The sequence below is a fragment of the Salmo trutta genome, chromosome 19 (genome assembly GCF_901001165.1).
Source record: "Salmo trutta chromosome 19, fSalTru1.1, whole genome shotgun sequence".
Lineage (NCBI taxonomy): Eukaryota > Metazoa > Chordata > Actinopteri > Salmoniformes > Salmonidae > Salmo > Salmo trutta.
The window spans coordinates 36,706,134-36,729,917 of NC_042975.1; the positions used below are offsets into that span (position 1 = coordinate 36,706,134).

Here is a 23,784-nt window from a genome sequence, read left to right on the forward strand (position 1 = left end):
CCGACCACCAGGCCGCTGCGGTTCCTCGGCAGTCAGCCAGTGACTGAGTCTCTGACGGGGACTGACCACCAGGCCGCTGCGGTTCCTCGGCAGTCAGTCAGTGTCTGAGTCTCTGACGGGGACCGACCACCAGGCCGCTGTGCGGTGGGTCTGTGGGGTTCACTGTCAGCCCTCACCCTGTCTTTGTGTCTGCCCATGGTCCTGGAAGGCTTTAATGAGCTCTTGCTGGCACCGTAGGACCAGCCTGATGTTTATCTGTGTGCACAGCATGTTTGTGTGTTTTACCACGTATGCCTGAACTGAGATATAAAAAGGTAGTCTGTCTCAAGTTATACTGAACAAAAATAAAAACGCAACATGTAAAGTGTTGGTTTCATGAATTGAAATATAAGATCCCCAAAATGTTCCATATGCACAAAAAGCTTATTTCTCTCAGTTGTTTACATCCCGGTTAATGAGCATTTCTCCTTCGCCAAGAAATCCATCAGACAGGTGTGGCATATCAAGAAGCTGATTAAACCGCATAGTCATTACACAGGTGCACCTTGTGCTGGGGACAATAAAAGGCCACTCTAAAATGTCTCAAGTTGAGGGAGCGCGCAATTGTCAGCTGACTGCAGGAATGTCCACCAGAGCTGTTGCCTGAGATTTGAATGTTCATTTCTCTACCATAAGCTGCCTCCAACGTCCCAGGCCCACCCATGGCTGCGTCCCTGCCCAGTCATGTGAAATCCATAGATTAGGGCCTAATGAATTTGTCAATTCACTGATTTCCTTTATATGAACAGTAACTGTAAAACCTGCTGTATGCTATTTTCCCGACCCTTCTGTAATTTACTTAAGGATTTGAAACCTCTACTTTGAGGTGGCTGAGTAAGGGCTTTCCAGGCCTTGTGATTGAGTGTGAGCACCTTAGCCTATATTGAGGGCTTATTGCAGATCATAGGGTAGGTTCTATGAGTTACACAGTTAAACACAAGGCCTATTGGTTACCAGAGGAGGAAGGCTGAAAATACGACTCACAACAACCATAGGAAACAATACTTTATAACAACTCTGCAAACAATCACTTTGTTCAGAGACTTAACTGAAACGTAGGATGGAAACGTTTCTTAGTGGGAAGTATGTCTCAGGAGTAACCACAGTTCAAAACTAGCCTAGTTTTCACAGAACTGAGATGTGCAGCAGCCACCGTTAAGGCTATTATTACTATTTCAAGTTATTTTCCTAATCACTCTTGTCTTGCGTCTTTGTGGCATTGCCAACAAAGCTTGTTTTAGTTGGGGTTTACTGTAAAGTAAAGGAGTCAGAGAGAGGGAGGGTTGTGGAAGGAGAAACCTCTCAGTGATCCACAGAATGCTGCCTGGTGTTGTGCCACATCCCTCATAACTACATTTAGCTTTGGGATAGGATTCACTCTCTCTCCCTCTTCTGGTCTCTCTTTCTTACACACACACACACACACGTAATTACTGTGGCACTCCTGGCGACAGGCAACCTCTATTTAAACTAGCTCAAACCACAGCCAATCAGACCAGCTCATTCACCCCCAAATCCACCAATCAACCAGTCTCAAGGCCTGAGGCTCATAGGCTGCATTTACACAGGCAGACAAATTCAGATTTTTTAAATTTATTTTTTGGTCTCTGTAATTGCTCGGAAAAAGATCTGATGTGAAAAGATCTGATATGATTGGTCAAAAGACCAATTAGTGGAAAAAATATCAGAATTGGGCTGCCTGTGTAAACGCAGCCAAATTACCTTAACACTTTCAAAACTTTAGCAGACATCATTCCCTCTTGCCTAGCTGGTGCTGTCCTTGTTTTTACTCCCTTACGTTCTTTTCCCAACTCTCTTTCTCTCTCTCTCTGTCTCTCTCTCTCTCTCTGTCTCTGTCTCTCTCTCTGTCTCTCTCTCTCTCTCTCTCTGTCTCTGTCTCTGTCTCTCTCTGTCTCTGTCTCTGTCTCTGTCTCTCTCTCTCTCTCTGAAGGGGAATCTGTGTACAGCAGCTAGCAGCCACATCTCTGTAGTTCTACTACTAGTCGATTAAATGAACACGTAGAGCAGCTTTGGCTGGCATGCAAACAAAGTTTGTCTGAAATAGGTGAGTCATTGAGTAATGTGTGGTCTGTTTGTGTGAATTTGAGTGCCTACACACACACATATACCTGGGCATTATACACCCTCTGCTGCTGTTTGATGCCAGAATAAGAAAGGAGAAATATGTGAAAAGCCTATATTAGTGGGGCCCTTTGCCTGAGATTGAGTCATCATCAGTCTACGAGGTGCTCTGTTTTCTTCCCCTATGGATAGGCAGTGCTTCCCTCTGCTCTCTCACTCTTTAAACTCATATTACTAAGCAATCATATGTCTCTTATCTGACTCATTTGCACCAGATTTGTTCACATAAGTTCAGTGTTTGTGTCTGTCAGAGAGTTTATGGGAACTGGGAATGGTCTTTTGAAGGGGATTTTCCCTCCATAGTCTGGCTGGCCAGATATGCTAGACAGTTTTGTGTCCTTGGAGTCCATTGTCGAATATGTTTTTAGGCATGCAGGCCGTGTTGGCTTGGTGCGTTCCTGGCATTCCCTCAGTGAGATGACTGTGTGAATTTATCACCGTTTCACACACACACAGGATGTGTTCCCTACCTCATTAGCATGGGCCTGTACACTATCCATGACTGCTCCCCTGGCTGTCCTAGTGCTTCAACCCACAGTCATAGGCTCCAAGCCACTGACGGTGCCTGTCTGGAGCTATCCTTCTGATGCTCTATCCACATAGTCCCTTCCTCCTTGGTTTAAGACCCTTGTTTTCGCTTTCACGCCGCTGAATGATATGGGAGAGGGAGAGTGATGCTCTTCAATGTGACGGTCCATTTAGGTTTCACCACATCTCTTTCATTCATCCTAGAATAAGGGTCTGTGGATGCCATGGCTGTATGCTTATGTGAAGGATTGATGGATGGAGGGAGGGATGGATGGAGGGAGGGATGGATGGAGGGAGGGAGGGAGGGAGACCTACTCTTCTTTGTAAAGGATTAGACCACTCTTCTGTCTGTAGTTTATTAAGATGATCGAACTCCATGAGTCACTCCCCCCAAGCCGCTCTCCCTCCGTATTGACCAACCTTTATATAAACATTCTGGAATGGTTTTGCCAGTGTTACCACAACATTATTACAGCATTAGTAAGGCATTATGACTCCATTTGCAAAGCACTAGCTTCCACAGTATGAGCCCTGCGTTATCATGGCCGTGGCATATTCTCAGCATTAGGCCTGGTTTCTCCATCACCCAGTAGAGACATACTCCCCTGTCTGGTACAGGAGGCCTGGTTCCTCCGTCACCCAGCAGACACACTCCCCTGTCTGGTACAGGAGGCCTGGTTTCTCCATCACCCAGTAGAGACACACTCCCCTGTCTGGTACAGGAGGCCTGGTTTCTCCATCACCCAGTAGAGACATACTCCCCTGTCTGGTACAGGAGGCCTGGTTCCTCCATCACCCAGTAGAGACATACTCCCCTGTCTGGTACAGGAGGCCTGGTTCCTCCGTCACCCAGCAGACACACTCCCCTGTCTGGTACAGGAGGCCTGGTTCCTCCGTCACCCAGTAGAGACATACTCCCCTGTCTGGTACAGGAGGCCTGGTTCCTCCGTCACCCAGTAGAGACATACTCCCCTGTCTGGTACAGGAGGCCTGGTTCCTCCGTCACCCAGCAGAGACACACTCCCCTGTCTGTTACAGGAGGCCTGGTTCCTCCGTCACCCAGCAGAGACACACTCCCCTGTCTGGTACAGGAGGCCTGGTTTCTCCGTCACCCAGCAGAGACACACTCCCCTGTCTGGTACAGGAGGCCTGGTTCCTCCGTCACCCAGCAGAGACACACTCCCCTGTCTGGTACAGGAGGCCTGGTTCCTCCGTCACCCAGTAGAGACACACTCCCCTGTCTGGTACAGGAGGCCTGGTTCCTCCGTCACCCAGTAGAGACATACTCCCCTGTCTGGTACAGGAGGCCTGGTTCCTCCGTCACCCAGTAGAGACATACTCCCCTGTCTGGTACAGGAGGCCTGGTTCCTCCGTCACCCAGCAGAGACACACTCCCCTGTCTGGTACAGGAGGCCTGGTTCCTCCGTCACCCAGCAGAGACACACTCCCCTGTCTGGTACAGGAGGCCTGGTTCCTCCGTCACCCAGCAGAGACACACTCCCCTGTCTGGTACAGGAGGCCTGGTTCCTCCGTCACCCAGCAGAGACACACTCCCCTGTCTGGTACAGGAGGCCTGTGGGGGATGAGTCCTCCTCCAGACAGAGTTAACCACCTCTGGAGAGTTCAGGATCTCTGGAGCTTTGGCATATGTTCTTTCTTTTGGCGAGGACTTATGTCAAGTCTCCTGTGCATTCCAATGCTCAGAATTCAGGTGTGTGTATGTGTGTGTGTGTGTGTGTGTGTGTGTCAGAGAGAATGGGGGGGGGTGGAAACCTGATGCCTCTAGAGCTGCTACTGTGCACACAGTAATGATCTAACCTGTGACCTTGTTTGTAAAAGCAAACACTCACGTAATGACTAAACCTTCTGTCCCTGTGTTCAGCGCTCATGTAACTGTGTGTGTTCAGTGTTTGACAGATGAAGTCAGTGTTAAAGCCCGAGTCTCTTCTCTCTGACTAGAACACCTGCTGTCTGTGCTGGCTGAAGTGGCTCTCCAACCACATCACCACGTGCATCACCCACCACACAGAGAGTCACTCTGCTCACTCGCCCAATTTCCCCACCATAGGGAGGGAGTTGAGTTAAATGATCAAACTTAATAACAGCCATTTTATATTGGTACTAATGGATCTGTCCTTATTATGTCCATCAATACACTTGGATATTACAGTATTCTCAGTGCCTTTAGAAAGTATTCACACCCCTTGACTTTTCCCACATTTTGTGTTACAGCCTGAATTTAAAATGGATGTTGTGTCACTGGCCTACACACAATACCCCATAATGTCAGTGGAATTAAGTTTTTAGAAATGTTTACAAATTAATTGAAAATGAAATGCTGAAATGTCTTGAGTCTATAAGTATTCAACCCCTGTGTTATGGAAAGCCTAAATAAGTTCAGGAGTAAAAATGTGCTTAACCCTCTAGAGTCAATTTCCGTGGCCCTGCGGAAATGTATTATTATTTTAAAAAACTGTCTAACAAGTTACATAAGTTGCATGGACTCACTGTGTGCAATAATAATGTTTAACATGATTAATGAATGACTACGTCATCTCTGTACCCCACACATACAACTATCTGTAAGGTCCCTTAGTCGAGCAGTGAATTACAAACACAGATTCAACCACAAAGACCAGGGAGGTTTTTCAATGACTCACAAAGAAGGATACCGATTGGGAGATAAATAAAAAACAGACAGTGCATATTGCTTTGAGTATGGTGAAGTTGTTAATTACACTTTGGGATGGTGTATCAATACATCCAGTCACTACAAAGATATAGGTATCCTTCCTAACTCAGTTGCCAGAGAGGAAGGAAACCCCTCAAGGATTTCACCATGAGGCCAATGGTGACTTTAAAACAGTTACAGAGGATGTATCAACATTGTACTTACTCCACAATACTATCCTAAATCACAGAGTGAAAAGAAGGAAGTCTGTACAGAAATAAAATATTAATTTTAGCAATAAGGCACTAAAGTAAAACTGCAAAAAATGTGGCAAAGAAATTAACTGTCCTGTATACAAAGCGTTATGTTTGGGGCAAATCCAACACAACACATCAGAGTACCACTCTTCATATTTTCAAGCATGGTGGTAGTTGCATCATGTTATGGGTATGCTTGTCATTGGCAAGGACTAATGAGTTTTTTAGGATAAAAATTAACAGAATATACCTAAGTACAGGCAAAATCCTAGAGGAAAACCTAGTCTGCTTTCTAACAGACACTGTGAGACAAATTCACCTTTCAGCAGAACAATAACCTAAAACACAAGGACAAAAATACACTGGATTTGCTTACCAAGACGACATTGAATGTTCCTGAGTGGCCTACTTACAGTTTTGACTTAAATCGACTTGAAAATCAATGGCAAAACGTAAATGGCTGTCAAGCAATAATCAACAACCGACTTGACAGAGCTTGAATAATAATTAAAAAAAATACAAATGTGCAAATATTGTACAATCCTGATTAGACGCCTGGCTCGTGATCTCTGAGACCTCCAATGTTGAGTGAGTCAGATTTCACCCAGGCGTTGTGTGTCAGAGCTAGATAGAGTTATTACAACATCACAACCTAGAGAGACACCTCCCAGTGAGTTGATGTCGTTCATGTGTTCATGACACAGGTATACCCAAATACACTATCAAAGCCACTAACATAAACAATAGTTCCTTCCCATCACTAGCACGCAGAGGTATAGTAACACACACACACACACACACCTGCTGCCACGTGAGTGGTGCATGTGAAGGTAGTGCTGACCGAGGGAGAATGATCACTTGAGTCTCCTCTGGGAACGATCTGTCCTTGCTGCCAGGACTGTGTGTGCGTGTGACAGAGGCTACAGTAGTGCTTCTTTGTGATGCGTATGTGTGTGCTTCTCTTCATGGCTGATTCATTTTGATACAGTAGAAAATTACATTTCATTTGTTTCTCTGAAAGTGCAGTTTTCACACCCGTTTATTAAGGCAGATCATGTCATCACAGGAGCATTGAGGAGGAAAGCGTTTGTTGGCCTTTCCTCTTTCTCCTGACGGATTACATTGAAGATCATGGTGAAAGAGGCTCTCTTTCCGTCTCTGCTTTTGAGGGGAGCCTAAAAATAACAGAGAAGATGAAAGCTCTGATCGAGCAGATCTCTAATGGTCTGGTTATTAATAGGATATATAACAATCTATTGCAATTTAAACCACCTGACTCCCATTATAAAAATCTCCATCTTAAAGTTCCAGTTTCAGTAGTGAGCACCGATACGGCCACTCCTCTCCTGGACAACAGGATGGTTCTGTTCTACAGTTCCCCTCATCAGAACCCACGTCCTGGAGGTCCTCCTCTGTGGATGAAGCTCGACCTCTGCTGGGTTGCAATGTAAATTGTTCTATTGTGGAATTCCTGGCTGAGAATACAGTCACTGTGTGTAACTATCTAACTAAACGAGCCACCAGGAAGTGACACAGCTGCCAGTGATCTTTGACATGTCTAGCAAGAGTCAACAGATGTCCAACAGTAAACACAATACTGTGTTTCCTCCTTGTAGACCTAAGAGCCTTGCAAAGTCAACTGTGGTCAATGCGGGGCAGTACAGTAATTTGGAAAATTCACAGACCTCTAGTCGTTGCGCTGCAAGCTAGTAAAAAATAAGAGAATTCCGGGAGGGATTACAGAGTTTCTGACTGTTTCCCATCCTCTCTGTCTTATCCCACCCCTATAAAATGCCACATAACTCAACCGTTAATCTCCAGGGCACGACATGGCCCTGGATGTTCAGAGAATGTTCAGGGAATTGTTGCATTCTTTGATTAAATCCTGTCCTTTAATGAATGGCCATCCTCCTGTTGATTTTCCTCTCCTCCCCCTCTCATCTCTGTGCTCAGGTCTCCCCAGGTTCAGAGGTTGGGGGGTTGTTAGGGGGACACTCAGGAAAAACCGTCTGTTTTCTGTTGGCGGGGGGGGGGGGGGGGGGCTGGGAGATTGGGCTGGGATTGTTGTTGGCACGACATAAACAGGCGGAATGTTTGGAGTCAGTTGCCAAGCAATGCTATACAATGACGTCTTCCCACTGGCAGCTTGTTGCAATTAGTAATGTCGTTGAGGGGGCTGGCGGCTTGCAGCATGATGGTATTATGATGTTTCGCATGTATTCTATCTGGGACTCATTCCTTCCACTTTTTCCTCTTCGCCAGAATCTCTTAGTGATACATTTGTTTCCTCTCCCTCTGTATTTCCCTGTTTCCTCTCCCTCTGTAGTCTCCTGTTTTCTCTCCCTCTGTATTTCCCTGTTTTCTCTCCCTCTGTATTTTCCTGTTTCCTCTCCCTCTGTAGTCTCCTGTTTCCTCTCCCTCTGTAGTCTCCTGTTTCCTCTCCCTCTGTAGTCTCCTGTTTCCTCTCCCTCTGTAGTCTCCTGTTTCCTCTCCCTCTGTATTTTCCTGTTTCCTCTCCCTCTGTAGTCTCCTGTTTCCTCTCCCTCTGTAGTCTCCTGTTTCCTCTCCCTCTGTATTTCCCTGTTTCCTCTCCCTCTGTAGTCTCCTGTTTCCTCTCCCTCTGTAGTCTCCTGTTTCCTCTCCCTCTGTAGTCTCCTGTTTCCTCTCCCTCTGTAGTCTCCTGTTTCCTCTCCCTCTGTAGTCTCCTGTTTCCTCTCCCTCTGTAGTCTCCTGTTTCCTCTGTAGTTTCTGTAGTCTCCTGTTTCCTCTCCCTCTGTAGTCTCCTGTTTCCTCTCCCTCTGTAGTCTCCTGTTTCCTCTCCCTCTGTATCCTCCTGTTTCCTCTCCCTCTGTAGTCTCCTGTTTCCTCTGTAGTTTCCTCTCCCTCTGTAGTATCCTGTTTCCTCTCCCTCTGTAGTCTCCTGTTTCCTCTCCCTCTGTAGTCTCCTGTTTCCTCTCCCTCTGTAGTATCCTGTTTCCTCTCCCTCTGTAGTATCCTGTTTCCTCTCCCTCTGTAGTCTCCTGTTTCCTCTCCCTCTGTATTCTCCTGTTTCCTCTCCCTCTGTAGTCTCCTGTTTCCTCTGTAGTTTCCTCTCCCTCTGTAGTCTCCTGTTTCCTCTCCCTCTGTAGTCTCCTGTTTCCTCTGTAGTTTCTGTAGTCTCCTGTTTCCTCTCCCTCTGTAGTCTCCTGTTTCCTCTCCCTCTGTAGTCTCCTGTTTCCTCTCCCTCTGTAGTCTCCTGTTTCCTCTCCCTCTGTATCCTCCTGTTTCCTCTCCCTCTGTAGTCTCCTGTTTCCTCTGTAGTTTCCTCTCCCTCTGTAGTATCCTGTTTCCTCTCCCTCTGTAGTCTCCTGTTTCCTCTCCCTCTGTAGTATCCTGTTTCCTCTCCCTCTGTATTCTCCTGTTTCCTCTCCCTCTGTAGTCTCCTGTTTCCTCTCCCTCTGTATTCTCCTGTTTCCTCTCCCTCTGTATTCTCCTGTTTCCTCTCCCTCTGTAGTCTCCTGTTTCCTCTGTAGTTTCCTCTCCCTCTGTAGTATCCTGTTTCCTCTCCCTCTGTAGTCTCCTGTTTCCTCTCCCTCTGTAGTATCCTGTTTCCTCTCCCTCTGTAGTCTCCTGTTTCCTCTCCCTCTGTAGTCTCCTGTTTCCTCTGTAGTTTCCTCTCCCTCTGTAGTCTCCTGTTTCCTCTCCCTCTGTAGTCTCCTGTTTCCTCTCCCCCTGTAGTCTCCTGTTTCCTCTCCCTCTGTAGTCTCCTGTTTCCTCTGTAGTTTCCTCTCCCTCTGTAGTCTCCTGTTTCCTCTCCCTCTGTAGTCTCCTGTTTCCTCTCCCTCTGTAGTCTCCTGTTTCCTCTCCCTCTGTAGTCTCCTGTTTCCTCTCCCTCTGTAGTCTCCTGTTTCCTCTCCCTCTGTAGTATCCTGTTTCCTCTCCCTCTGTAGTCTCCTGTTTCCTCTCCCTCTGTAGTCTCCTGTTTCCTCTCCCTCTGTAGTCGCCTGTTTCCTCTCCCTCTGTAGTCTCCTGTTTCCTCTCCCTCTGTAGTCTCCTGTTTCCTCTGTAGTTTCTGTAGTCTCCTGTTTCCTCTCCCTCTGTAGTCTCCTGTTTCCTCTCCCTCTGTAGGCTCCTGTTTCCTCTGTAGTTTCCTCTCCCTCTGTAGTCTCCTGTTTCCTCTCCCTCTGTAGTCTCCTGTTGCCTCTCCCTCTGTAGTTTCCTCTCCCTCTGTAGTATCCTGTTTCCTCTCCCTCTGGCCCTTTCATCATATTGCCATATCTCTGCTTTCTCTTCCTCCCGGTTTCTGTCTCGGTCTCCATCTCTTTATCCCTCTCCCACCTCTCTCCCTTTGTCTGTGTCTGTGGACTACTGCTGATCTTAATGCTGTGTGTGTGTGTGGACAGGACATGTAAATGACTGGAGGGGATGACATGGCTTGAGGGGGTAGTTCTGATTGGACACTGGTACAGAGTGAGCAGTTTCATAAAGGGCTGCTTTTAATTCCTGGATTCAGGTCAGAAGTAGGGCAGGCAGCTATTGCACCAGAATGCACTGATCTTCGGGAACACACGCAAACACTGGCCTGTATATTATTATGATGGAAAACCAAATGCCGGTTGCTGTGGATTCATGATCAGGTCAACACAGATGTCTGTGAATGCTTAGTTTGATGGCACTGACTAAGCTTGTGTTTTGTTTGGAATGTCTTAGCGGGAGCTGACATCAATGCTCTTTCAACTAAATAAAAACTGTCTCGGTCTCTCCCGACCACACACACACTATTACCAGACACGATGAATGTTTATTGAAAGACTATGATCATCTTCAGATGACACACACATGAAATGAAGATATCTATACTGATGAAAAATATAAACGCAACATGCAACAATTTAATACAAAGAGTTACAGTTCATATAAGGAAATCAGTCAATTTAAATAAATTCATTAGGCCCTAATCTATGGATTTCACATGACTGGGCAGGGGTGCAGCCATGGGTATGCCTGGGAGGGCATAGGCCCACCTACTGTGGAGCCAGGCCCAGCCAATCAGAAGGAGTTTTTCCCCCCAAAAGGGCTTTATTAGACAGAAATACTGGTCAGTTTCATCAGCTGTCCTGGTGGCTGGTCTCAGACTATCCTGCAGGTTAAGAGTCTGAGTGTGGAGGTCCTGGGCTGGCGTGGTTACACATGGTTTGCAGTTGAGGCCAGTTGGACATACTGCCAAATTCTCTAAATGGCTTATGGTAGAGAAATTAACATTCAGATCTCTGGCAACAGCTCTGGTGGACATTCCTGCAGTCATCCTGCCAATTGCACGCTCCCTCAACTTGAGATATCTGTGGCATTGTGTTGTGGGACAAAACTGCACATTTTAGAGTCCCCAGCACAAGGAGCACCTGTGTAATGATCATGCTGTTTAATCAGCTTCTTGATATGCCACATCTGTCTGGTGGATGGATTATCTTGGCAAAGTAGAAATGCTCACTGACAGGGATGTAGACAAATTTGTGTGCAAAATTTGAGAAATTATATTTTTGTGCATATGGACAATTTCTGGGATCATTTATTTCAGCTCTTGAAACATGGGACCAATAGCTAGATTAGGTGTGTCTCCAGTAGCTTACTTTTATAACCTACCTAGCAAATTACATATGTTGTCACTCAACTAATAAAGCTTAATATCATGCAGGCCATTTTAGCATTTGAATGCTGAATGTGCCACGCAGATGTGCAAGATCAGGAACATGCTGCCTACCTCGCGTTAGTTAGCGTGCCAAGCTGGGCACAGTGTGCCGTTTGACTAGGCTACTGATATTGGTGGAGAGGACGCATCAATTGGCGATTCGTAACATTTTAATACATTTTTGGACCCTGCATGTTAGATTTGGATCGGTTTAGGGTCTGCGGACCGATGCATTCATATCTTAAATATTTGAATCATGTCTTAAACATTTCAATCGGGGACCGATGCGTATCGGTAAATCAATACATCTTTACTAGCTAGATGTGGCTGTGTGTGTTGTGCACTCGTGTTTGTCAGAGACACCACAGCTGTTGTAATACTAGCAGGTTGTCCTCACATGTCCTCCTTACCTATTAGCATACTTGTACACGTACATAGGCTCTGCATGTGTTTTTATGTGTGAAAATGGCACCAACAGAGAGGGTTGCCGTGCTTCTAGCTCTTAGGAAACTTTGCAGTATTTTTTTTATGTATAATTTCTTACATTATTAGCCCAGAATTGTTTTTGTGTTATTACATACAGCCAGGAAGAACTATTGGATATCAGAGTGGCAGTAACTCACAAGCACTACCAGTATTACAACCAGGAATACGACTTTCCTGAATAGGATCCTTTGTTTGCACCCCCCAGGGCAATTTAACTGATTCCAGAGGCCGACCCAAAACATGCCGGTGGAGGAGACGTACTCAGTGGTCTTCCAGTCTGACTTAGGAGGTGCGCACACCACCCACCACTTCCGAGTATATTACTCGCTAATGTTCAGTCTCTGGATAATGAAGTTGACGAGCTCAGGGCGAGGATTTCTTTCCAGAGAGACATCAGGGATTGTAACATACTCTGTTTCACAGAAACATGGCTCTCTCGGGATATACTGTCTGAGTCCGTCCAGCCAGTTGGGTTCTCAGTTCATCGCGCAGACAGGAATAAATATCTCTCTGGGAAGGAGGGCGGAGTGTATGTTTCATGATTTAACGACTCATGGTGTGATTGTGATAACGTACAGCAACTCAAGTCCTTTTGTTCACCTGACCTAGAATACCTCAGAATCAAATGCCGACCGTATTATCTCCCAAGAGAATTCTCTTAGGTTATAGTCACAGCCGTGTATATCCACCCTTCAAGCCGATACCACCACGGCCCTCAAAGAATTTCACTGGACTTTATGCAACCTGGAAACCACATATCCTGAGGCTGCATTTATTGTAGCTGGGGATTTTAACAAATCAAAATTGAGAAAAATGCTACTGAAGTTCTATCAACACATTGACTGTAGTACTTGCGCTGCTAAAACACTCGACCACTGCTACTCCAACTTCCGGGATGCCTACAAGGCCCTCCCCTACCCCGCCCTCCTTTTGGAAAATCTGACCACGACTCCATTTTGCTCCTCCCTTCCTATAGACAGAAACTCAAACAGAAAATACCTGTGCTATGGACTATTCAATGCTGGTCTGACCAATCGGAATCCACATTCAAGATTGTTTTGATCACACAGACTGGGATATGTTCCAGGTAGCCTCTGACAATAACATTGACGAAATATACTTATACGGTGACTGAGTTTATCAGGAAGTGTATAGGAAATGTTGTACCCACTATGACTATTAAAATCTATTCTAACCAGAAACTGTGGATAGATGGCAGCATTCACGCAAAACTGAAAGCGTGAACCACCACATTTAACCATGGCAAGGTGACTGGGAATATGGCAGAATACAAAGTGTAGTTATTCCCTCACCAAGGCAATCAAACAGGCAAAAGGACAGTATAGAGACAAAGTGGAGTCGCAATTCAACGGCTCAGACATGAGACGAATGTGGCAGGCAGTCAGGGACTACAAAAGGAAAACAAGCCACGTCGCAGACACCAACGTCTTGCTTCTGGACAAGCTAAACACCTTCTTCGGCCGCTTTGAGGATAACACAGTGCCACCAATGCAGCCCGCTACCAAGGACTGTGGGCTTTACTTCTCCGTGGCAGACGTGCCTAAGACATTTAAGTGTTAACCCTCGCAATGCTGCCGACCCAGACGGCATCCCTAGCCACATCCTCAGAGCATGCACAGACCAGCTGGCTGGTGTGTTTACAGACATATTCAATATCTCCCTATCCCAGTCTGCTGTCACCACATGCCTCAAGATGGCAACCATTTTTCCTGTACCCAAGAAGGCAAAGGTAACTGAACTAAATTATCGCCCAGTAGCACTCACTTCTGTCATCATGAAGTGCTTTGAGAGACTAGTCAAGGATCTACCTTACCTGTTACCCTAGACCCATCAATTTGCTTACCGCCCCAATAGATCCACAGACGACGCAATCACACTACACACGGCCCTATCCCATCTGGACAAGAGGAATACCTTTGTAAGAATGCTGTTCATTGGCTGTTCATCAGCATTCAACACCATAGTACCGTCCAAGCTCATCATTAAGCTTGAGGCCCTGGGTCTGCCCTGTGCAACTGGGTTCTGGAATTCTTGATGGGCCGCCCCCAGGTGGTGAAGGTAGGAAACATCACCTCCACTCCGCTGATCCTCAACACTAGGGCCCCACAAGGGTGCGTGCTTAGCCCCCTCCTGTCCTCCCTGTTCACCCATGGCTGCGTGGCCACACACGCCTCCAACTCAATCATCAAGTTTTCAGACGACCCAACAGTAGTATGCTTGATTACCAACAATGACGAGACAGCCTATGGGGAGGAGGTGAGGGCTCTGGGAGTAACCAGGAAAATAACCTCTCACTCAACGTCAACAAATCAAAGGAGATGATCGTGGACTTCAGGAAACAGCAGAGGGAGCACCCCGGGGCCGCAGTGGAGAAGGTGGAAAGCTTCAAGTTCCTCGGCGTACACATCACTGACAAACTGAAATGGTCCACCCACACAGATGGTGTGGTGAAGAAGGTGCAACAACACCTCTTCAACCTCAAGAGGCTGAAGAAATTTGGCTAGGCACATAAAACCCTCACAAACTTTTACAAATGCACAATTGAGAGTGTCCTGTCATGCTGTATCACCGCCTGGTACGGCAACTGCACCGCCCGCAACTGCAGGGCTCTCCAGAAGGTGGTGCGGTCTGCCCAATGCATCACTGGGGATAAACTACCTGCACTCCAGGACACCTACATTACCCGATGTCACAGGAAGGCCAAAAATATCATCAAAGACAACAACCACCTGCCTGTTCACACCGCTATCATCCAGAAGGCGAGGTCAGTACAGGTGCATCAAAGCTGGGACCGAGAAACTGAAAAACAGCTTCTATCTCAAGGCCATCAGACTGTTAAATAGCCATAACTAGCACATTAGAGGCTGCTGCCCTATATACAGTTGAAGTCAGAAGTTTACATACACCTTAGCCAAATACATTTAAACTCAGTTTTTCACAATTCCTGACATTTAATCCAAGTAAAAATTCCCTGTCTTTGGTCAGTTACGATCACCACTTTATTTTAAGAATGTGAAATGTCAGAATAATAGTAGAGAGAATGATTTATTTCAGCTTTCATCACATTCTGTAGCTCTAACTCCAAAACGTTTTGGGACACTGTTAAGTCTATGCAGAACAAGAGCACCTCCTCCCAGCTTCCCACTGTACAGAGGCTAGGCGACACGGTCACCACCAACAAATCCATGATAATCAAAAATGTCAATAAGTATTTCTCTACGGCTGGTCATGCTTTCCTCCTGGCTACCCCAACCCCGGCCAACAGCTCCGCACCCCTCGCAGCTACTTGCCCGAGCCTCCCCAGCTTCTCCTTCACCCAAATCCAGATCGCAGATGTTCTGAAAGAGCTGCAAAACCTGGACCCGCACAAATCAGCTGGGCTAGACAATCTGGACCCTCTCTTTCTAAAATTATCCGCCGCCATTGTTGCAACCCCTAATACCAGTCTGTTGAACCTCTCGTTTCGTCCGAGATCCCTAAAGATTGGAAAGCTGCCGCGGTCATCCCCCTTTTCAAAGGGGGTGACACTCTAGACCCAAACTGTTACAGACCTATATCCATCCTGCCCTGCCTTTCTAAAGTCTTTGAAAGCCAAGTTAATAAACAGATCACTGACCATTTCAAATTCCACCGTACCTTCTCCGCTGTGCAATCCGGTTTCCGAGCTGGTCACGGGTGCACCTCAGCCATGCTCAAGGTACTAAACGATATCATAACCGCCATTGATAAAAGACATCAACGTGGCCAAGGCTTTCGACTCTGTCAATCACTGTATTCTTATCGTCAGACTCAACAGCCTTGGTTTCTCAAATGACTGCCTCGCCTGGTTCACCAACTACTTCGCAGAAAGAGTTCAGTGTGTAAAATCGGAGGGCCTGTTGTACGGACCTCTGGCAGTCTCTATGGGGGGTACCACAGGGCTCAATTCTCGGGCCGAGTCTTTTCTCTGTATATATCAACCATGTCGCTCTTGCTGCGGGTGATTCCCTGATCCACCTCTACGCAGACGACACCATTCTGTACACATCTGGCCCTTTTTTGGACACTGCGTTAACTAAACTCCAAACGAGCTTCAATGCCATACAACACTCCTTCTGTGGCCTCCAACTGCTCTTAAACGCTAGCAAAACCAAATGCATGCTTTTCAACCGTTCGCTGCCCGCACCCACCCGCCCGACTAGCATCACTACTCTGGACGGTTCTGACCTAGAATACGTGGACAACTACAAATACATAGGTGTCTGGCTAGACTGTAAACTCTCCTTCCAGACTCATATCAAACAGCTCCAATCCAAAATCAAATCTAGAATCGGCTTTCTATTTCGCAACAAAGCCTCCGTCACTCACGCCGCCAAACTTACCTTAGTAAAACTGACTATCCTACCGATCCTCGACTTCGGCGATGTCATCTACAAAATAGCTTCCAATACTCTACTCAGCAAATTGGATGTATTCTATCACAGTGCCATCCATTTTGTTACCAAAGCGCCTTATACCACCCACCACTGCGACCTGTATGCTCTAGTCGGCTGGCCCTCACTACATATTCGTCGCCAGACCCACTGATTCCAGGTCATCTATAAGTCTATGCTAGGTAAAGCTCTGCCTTATCTCAGCTCACTGGTCACAATAACAACACCCACCCGTAGCACGCGCTCCAGCAGGTATATCTCACTGGTCATCCACAAAGCCAACACCTCCTTTGGCCGCCTTTCCTTCCAGTTCTATGCTGCCAGTGACTGGAACGAATTGCAAAAATCGCTGAAGCTGGAGCCTTACATTTCCCTCACTAACTTTAAACATCAGCTATCTGAGCAGCTAACCGATCGCTGCAGCTGTACATAGTCCATCTGTAAATAGTCCACCCAATCTACCTACCTCATCCCCATATTGTTTTTATTTACTTTTCTGCTCTTTTGCACACCAGTATCACTACTTACACACCATCTGCTCATCATCATCATCTGCTCATCTATCACTCCAGTGTTAATCTGCTAAATTGTAATTACTTCACTACTATGGCCTATTTATTGCCTTACCTCCTCATGCCATTTGCACACACTGTGTATATATATATATATATATATATTTTTTTTTTTCTATTGTGTTATTGACCGTACGCTTGTTTATTCCATGTGTAACTCTGTTGTTTCTGTCGCACTGCTTTGCCTTATCTTGGCCAGGTCGCAGTTGTAAATGAGAACTTGTTCTCAACTAGCTTACCTGGTTAAATAAAGGTGAAATAAAAAAATGCAATAAAAATTCCCAGTGGGTCAGAAGTTTACATACACTCAATTAGTATTTTGTAGCATTGCCTTTAAATTGTTTAACTTGGGTCAAACGTTTCGGGTAGCCTTCCACAAGCTTCCCACAATAGGTTGGGTGAATTTTGGCCCATTCCTCCTGACTGAGCTGGTGTAACTGAGTCAGGTTCATAGGCCTCCTTGCTCGCACACACTTTTTCAGTTCTGCCCACAGATTTTCTATAGGATTGAGGTCAGGGCTTTGTGATGGCCACTCCAATACCTTGACTTTGTTGTCCTTAAGCCATTTTGCCACAACTCTGGAAGTATGCTTGTGGTCATTGTCCATTTGGAAGACCCATTTGTGACCAAGCTTTAACTTCCTGACTGATGTCTTGAAATGTTGCTTCAATATATCCACATAATTTTCCTGCCTCATGATGCCATCTATTTTGTGAAGTGCACCGTCCCTCCTGCAGCAAAGCACCCCCACAACATGACGCTGCCACCCCCGTGCTTCACAGTTGGGATGGTATTCTTTGGCTTGCAAGCCTCCCCCTTTTTCCTCCAAACATAACGATGGTCATTATGGCTAAACAGTTTTATTTTTGTTTCATCAGACCAGAGGACATTCCTCCAAAAATACGATCTTTGTCCCCATGTGCAGTTGCAAACCGTAGTCTGGCTTTTTTATGCTGGTTTTGGAGCAGTGGCTTCTTCCTTGCTTAGCGGCCTTTCAGGTTATGTCGATATAGGACTCGATTTACTGTGGATATAGATACTTTTGTATGTGTTTCATCCAGCATCTTCACAAGGTCCTTTGCTGTTGTTCTGGGATTGATTTGCACTTTTCACACCACAGTACGTTCATCTCTAGGAGACAGAATGTGTCTCCTTCCTGAGCGGTATGACGGCTACGTGGTCCTATGGTGTTTATACTTGCGTACTATTGTTTGTACAGATGAACGTGGTACCTTCAGGCGTTTGAAAATTGCTCCCAAGGGTGAACCAGACTTGTGGAGGTCTACCATTTTTTTCCTGAGGTCTTGGCTGATTATTTTTGATTTTCCCATGATGTCAAGCAAAGAGGCACTGAGTTTGAAGGTAGGCCTTGAAATCCATCCACAGGTACACCTCCAATTGACTCAAATGATGTCAATTAGCCTATCAGAAGCTTCTAAAGCCATGACATAATTTTCTGGAATTTTCCAAGCTGTTTAAAGGCACAGTCAACTTAGTGTATGTTAACTTCTGACCCACTGGAATTGTGATACAGTGAATTATAAGTGAAATAATCTGTCTGTGAACAATTGTTGAACAAATTACTTGTGTCATGCACAAAGTAGATGTCTTAACAGACTTGCCAAAACTATAGTTTGTTAACAAGAAACTTGTGGAGTGGTTGAAAACAAGTTTTAATGACTCCAACCTAAGTGTATGTAAACTTCCGACTTCAACTGTACATAGACTTGAAATCACTGGCCACTTTAATAAATGAAACACTAGTCACTAATAATGTTTGCATTACTCATCTCATATGTATATACTGTATTCTATTCTACTGTATCTTAGTCTATGCCGCTCTGACATTGTTCGTCCATATATATATGTTGTGAAATTGTTAGATATTACTTGATAGATATTGCTGCACTGTCAGAGCCAGAAGCACAACTATTTCACTACACCCGCTAACCACGTATGTGACCAATAACCTCTGCTAACCACGTGTATGTGACCAATAACATCTGCTAACCACGTGTATGTGACCAATAACATCTGCTAAACACGTGTATGTGACCAATAACATCTGCTAAACACGTGTATGTGACCAATAACATCTGCTAACCACGTGTATGTGACCAATAACATCTGCTAACCACGTGTATGTGACCAATAACATCTGCTAATCACGTGTATGTGACCAATAACATCTGCTAAACACGTGTATGTGACCAATACAATGTGATGTTATTAGAGTAAATGATGTCCAACTGAGATACAGATGGAGGTGTAGTGTGTCGAGGGGAGGTCCGAATGCTATTGCCACAGTGCTTTATCATCAGTGGGCATATTACATTTACAGCCATACACAGGCTTATGTTTCACTGCCCAACATAAGTACAACTCTTTTGATTATACTTTGTGACTAACCACAGGGGAATGTGGTTATTCTTTTCTTTTGATACTTACAGTGGTTCTTCAGAAAAATGGTTGATGGTGAAACTAATCGTTTTCTCTTTCATTCTCTCCCTCTCTGTGCTCCAGGTGTGGGGGGCAGTCAGGTGTTGGTGCCCCAGAAGGTGAGTGCTGTATTGGGGAAGAATGTGACGTTGGGCTGTAGCGTGGAGGTGGGGGCCAACCTCAGTCTTACCCAGAGTTCCTGGGAGCGTCGGCTCCCCACAGGCTCAGTGACTGTGGCGGTGTACAATCCCGTGTTCGGCATCTCGATCCCCCCAAACTACGTGCGCCGCCTGTCCTTCCGCTCGCCCTCCTCCCATGACGCCACCATCGTACTGGAGGATGTGGGCTTTGAGGACATTGGAGTGTACACCTGCAAGGTGGCCACCTTCCCCCTGGGCAACACACAGGCCTCCACCACTGTCAGCGTGCTCGGTAGGAGTGTGTGTGCTTGTGTTGGGTTGTGTGGGTGCCAATTAGAGCTGGGACGATAAACCGGACATTATTGACACTGACTATACCGATCACTTATCGCAGGCATTTTGCTGATGTTGTTCATTATAAGTGACCTATACTAGAGAAATGTGAAGTTTGAAATGAAATAAGTTTGCTAATATGGGTGATTGTTAATGGGACAATTGATGTCTACAACCAGTAGTATTAGTTTAAAAGATAATTTTAAATTATAATTATCTCATCAATTCAGGCAATTTATCACAATCTGGATTTTTGGCCATATGACCCACCTCTAGTGTCTGTCTCTGTGCAACACACCTCTTGTAAGTGTGTGTTTGTATGGCTGATGGTGTGCTTGTAATATTCTGAAACGTAATCCTGTATCTTAGTAAAGAGCCTCTTGTAGAAATGTATGAACTACACATGGCCATTGTGGGGGAGAGGATCCTACTCACGTCACTGGGCCAGAGGGAGAGTGTGGAGAGAAAGGATGGAACGTAGTGAGGACGAGTGGTTGGAATAAGGGTTGGTTGAAGGGGCATTGCAATGAGAACGGTATGACAGTTGGGTACAGTTGCGTGAGAGGAGGGGTGAAGGAACGAGGGAGCGAGGGAGGGGTGTACAGGAACAGGCTGCTATAATTGGAGCTAGAGGAATGTGGTGGGCAATACGTTTTGTGTGTCTGTTGCCCAATTGAGACGCCCCTCTTTTAAAGGGTCCCGGGGAGTAAGAGTCGGGGTTAGATGTATTATTCCAGGCAAGGCCATGGCTTACACACTGTTTTTGAATGGTTACGGTAAGTCTCTGAGCTGCTACTGCGTAGTAGGACAGGGGAAAGGAGGGAGATGGAAAGAAGGAAACGAGCTTGGTGAATGACTGAACCACTTCCAGACCCTACTCAGGAACTCTGCTCCCTAGAGCAGGGTTCCCCAATAGGTGGCCCACGACAACAAAATGGGAATATATATATTTGTGTATTTAGAATTTTTGTTTTTGGATGTAAGACTGTAAAATCACCAGAAAATCATCTCAAAGTGATGTTAATTTAGGAAATCAGTTTGCAAATATTCTCACGCATAAATTAAAACGTGATCGTATCCCAATGTAATCAAGGTTTGAAATTATTCTGTTTTTGTCAAATACTACACAGTATCTGTTTGGGATTTTTGTGGTCAATTTGTAGTGTAAAAATGATTTCTAACTATTTTCCAGCCCCCCGACCAACCGCTCAAGGAAAAATCGACCCATGGCTGAATGTAATTGGGGACCCCTGCCCTGGAAGATACTGGAACACTGACTGAACACTACAACCCTTTCTATCCATATTTCCTCACCCCTTCTCTGTCTCTCTCTCTCTCTCTCTCTCTCTCTCTCTCTCTCTCTCTCTCTCTCTCTCTCTCTCTCTCTCTCTCTCTCTCTCTCTCTCTCTCAGTGGAGCCCAGGGTGTATGTGTCGGCTGGCTCGGTGGCTCTGATCGACGAGGGCAATGAAACGGTGGTGGCCACCTGCATCGCTGAGCGGGCCCGGCCCCCCGCCGAAGTCTCCTGGGAGACGGACCTGTTTGGGCAATCAGAGGTGTCGCTGCAGGACGAGGCAAACGGCACGACCAGCACCCAGGTGCGTTACCTGTGGCAGCCCACCCGCCACGTCCAGGGTCACGCCCTCACCTGTGTGGTGCGTCATCCTGCCCTGCACACAGACTTCAGGATCCCCTACCAGCTCAACGTGCAGTGTGAGTCTCTCTCTCTGTGTGTGTGTGTGTGTGTGTGATTCAACACAGGAGACTGCCTTTTCTGTTCAGAATCATTCACACATACAGTACTGGTCAATGGTTTGGACACACCTACTCATTCAAGGGTTTTTCTTAATTTTGGCTATTTTTAGTGAAGACCTCAACTAGGAAATAACACATTGTGTTTGTGGAGGCCAGGTCATCTGATGCAGCACTCCATTACTCTCCTTGGTCAAATAGCCCTTAAACAGCCTGGAGGTGTGTTTTGGGTCATTGTTCTGTTGAAAACAAATGATAGTCCCACTAAGCACAAACCAGATGGGATGGCATATTGCTTCAGAATGCTGTGGTAGCCATGCTGGTTGTGTGCCTTGAATTCTAAATAAATCAGTGTCACCAGCAAAGCAGCCCCACACCATCACACCTCCTCCTCCATGCTTCACGGTGGGAACCACACATGCAGAGATCATCCGTTCACCTACTCTGCGTCTCACAAAGACACAGCGGTTGGAACCAAAAATCTCACATTTGGACAGATTTCCACCGGTCTAATGTCCATTGCTCGTTTTTCTTGGCCCAAGCAAGTATCTTCTTATTGGTGTCCTTTAGTAGTGGTTTCTTTGTAGCAATTTGACCATGAAGGCCTGATTCACACAGTCTCCTCTGAACAGATGATGTTGTGTCTGTTACTTAAACTCTGTGAAGCATTTATTTGGGCTGCAATCTGAGGTGCAGTTGACTCTAATGAACTTATCCTCTACAGCAGAGGTAACTCTGGGTCTTCCTTTCCTGTGGCGGTCCTCATGAGAGACAGTTTCATCATAGTGCTTGATGGTTTTTGCGACTGCATTTGAAGAAACGTTCAAAGTTCTTGACATTTTCTGACTGACCTTGATGTCTTAAAGTTCTTGACTGACCTTGATGTCTTAAAGTAATTATGGACTGTCGTTTCTCTTTGCTTATTTGATCTGTTCTTGCCATAATATGGACTTGGTCTTTTACCAAATAGGGCTATATTCTGTATACCACCCCTACCTTGTAACAACACAATTGATTGGCTCAAACGCATTAAGGAAAAAAATTCCACAAATTAACTTTTAACAAGGCACACCTGTTAATTGAAATGCATTCCAGGTGACTACCTCATGAAGCTGGTTGAGAGAATGCCAAGAATGTGCAAAGCAGTCATCAAGGCAAAGGGTGGCTACTTTGAAGAATCTCAAATTTAAAATATGTTTTGATTTGTTGAACACTTTTTTGGTTAATAGATGATTCCATGTGTTATTTCATAGTTTCGATGTCTTCACTATTATTCTACAATGTAGAAAATAGTAAAAATAAAGAAAAACCCTTGCATGAGTAGGTGTGTCAACTTTTGACTAGTACTGTATGTCATGTCTATGATGCTAGAATTTCATCAGACTTGATTTGATTGATTCATGTAATTCCACACAAAAAATGTTGGGGGTGGTTGAGTGTTCCACTTTTTCAGGTTCTGTCTGTTGCCCCTCCTCTGTGTCGTGTCTCTGCAGACGCCCCAGACATCGTGGTGGTAGGTTATGACGGTGACTGGTACGTGGGCCGTGAGAACATCCAACTGACCTGCAAAGCCAACGCAAACCCACCAGCACACCACTTCACATGGATCAGGTGTGTGAGTGTGTGCGCTCGCTGCTCGTGTTTTTATGTGCACAAATTTGTTCCCACTGCAGATTGAACGTTGAACCAGTGTTTGTGTATAATTGTGTCCGTCTGCCTTTCATTTCATGTAATTGTGTGTGGATATCCAAGACTGGACGGGAAAATGCCAGACGGGGTGGAGATAGTGAACAACACGTTGCTGTTTCTGAGGCCCCTCCAACGGAATGACTCTGGAGTCTACAGGTGTGAGGTTGCCAATGACATCAACCTACGCAGCAGGGACCTGCGGATACGCATACAAGGTGAGCGGAGGGAACAAACGCTGCTGAATGTGCACGCAGCTTGTTATTCCACACGTATTCTTCCTGTCTCTCTTAGGAAGAACCTTTAAACATATTCTGGCCTTGAAGCTTTCGGTGTCAACATAATAGCATAGAGATGAGTCAGGATTTATCTGTATGGATAATGCTGTCTTTGTGGCTCCTGCTACTAAACACTTTTTAAATGTTAAATGTTATGCTTTTGTAACAACAGCATTTACATAAAAATGAAATTTAAAAAAACATGATCCGTCCAGCATTTCGTCATTCTAGACCGTAGTCTGTCTAAGCTTGAGGGTGTGGCCGTGTTTGAAATGAGGCGAGGTGCCATGCTGTGTCAGGGCCAATTTATTTCCGGTCCTCAGATGTTAGTCTTAATGAGGCCCTGATTAGTCTTGATTAGGT

The 23,784-nt window shown here is 45.7% G+C and overlaps 1 protein-coding gene across 1 annotated transcript in view; it reads left to right on the top strand.

Moving 5' to 3' along the window:
- nectin3b (nectin cell adhesion molecule 3b) overlaps positions 1-23,784 on the top strand; it is a 59,307-nt gene that overhangs the window by 28,031 nt on the left and 7,492 nt on the right. Inside the window, exons 2-5 of the mRNA XM_029700774.1 lie at positions 19,318-19,665; positions 21,119-21,418; positions 22,951-23,068; positions 23,210-23,361. Of these exons, the coding sequence (XP_029556634.1) occupies positions 19,318-19,665; positions 21,119-21,418; positions 22,951-23,068; positions 23,210-23,361 (918 nt within the window). The remainder of the gene's footprint in view (positions 1-19,317; positions 19,666-21,118; positions 21,419-22,950; positions 23,069-23,209; positions 23,362-23,784) is intronic.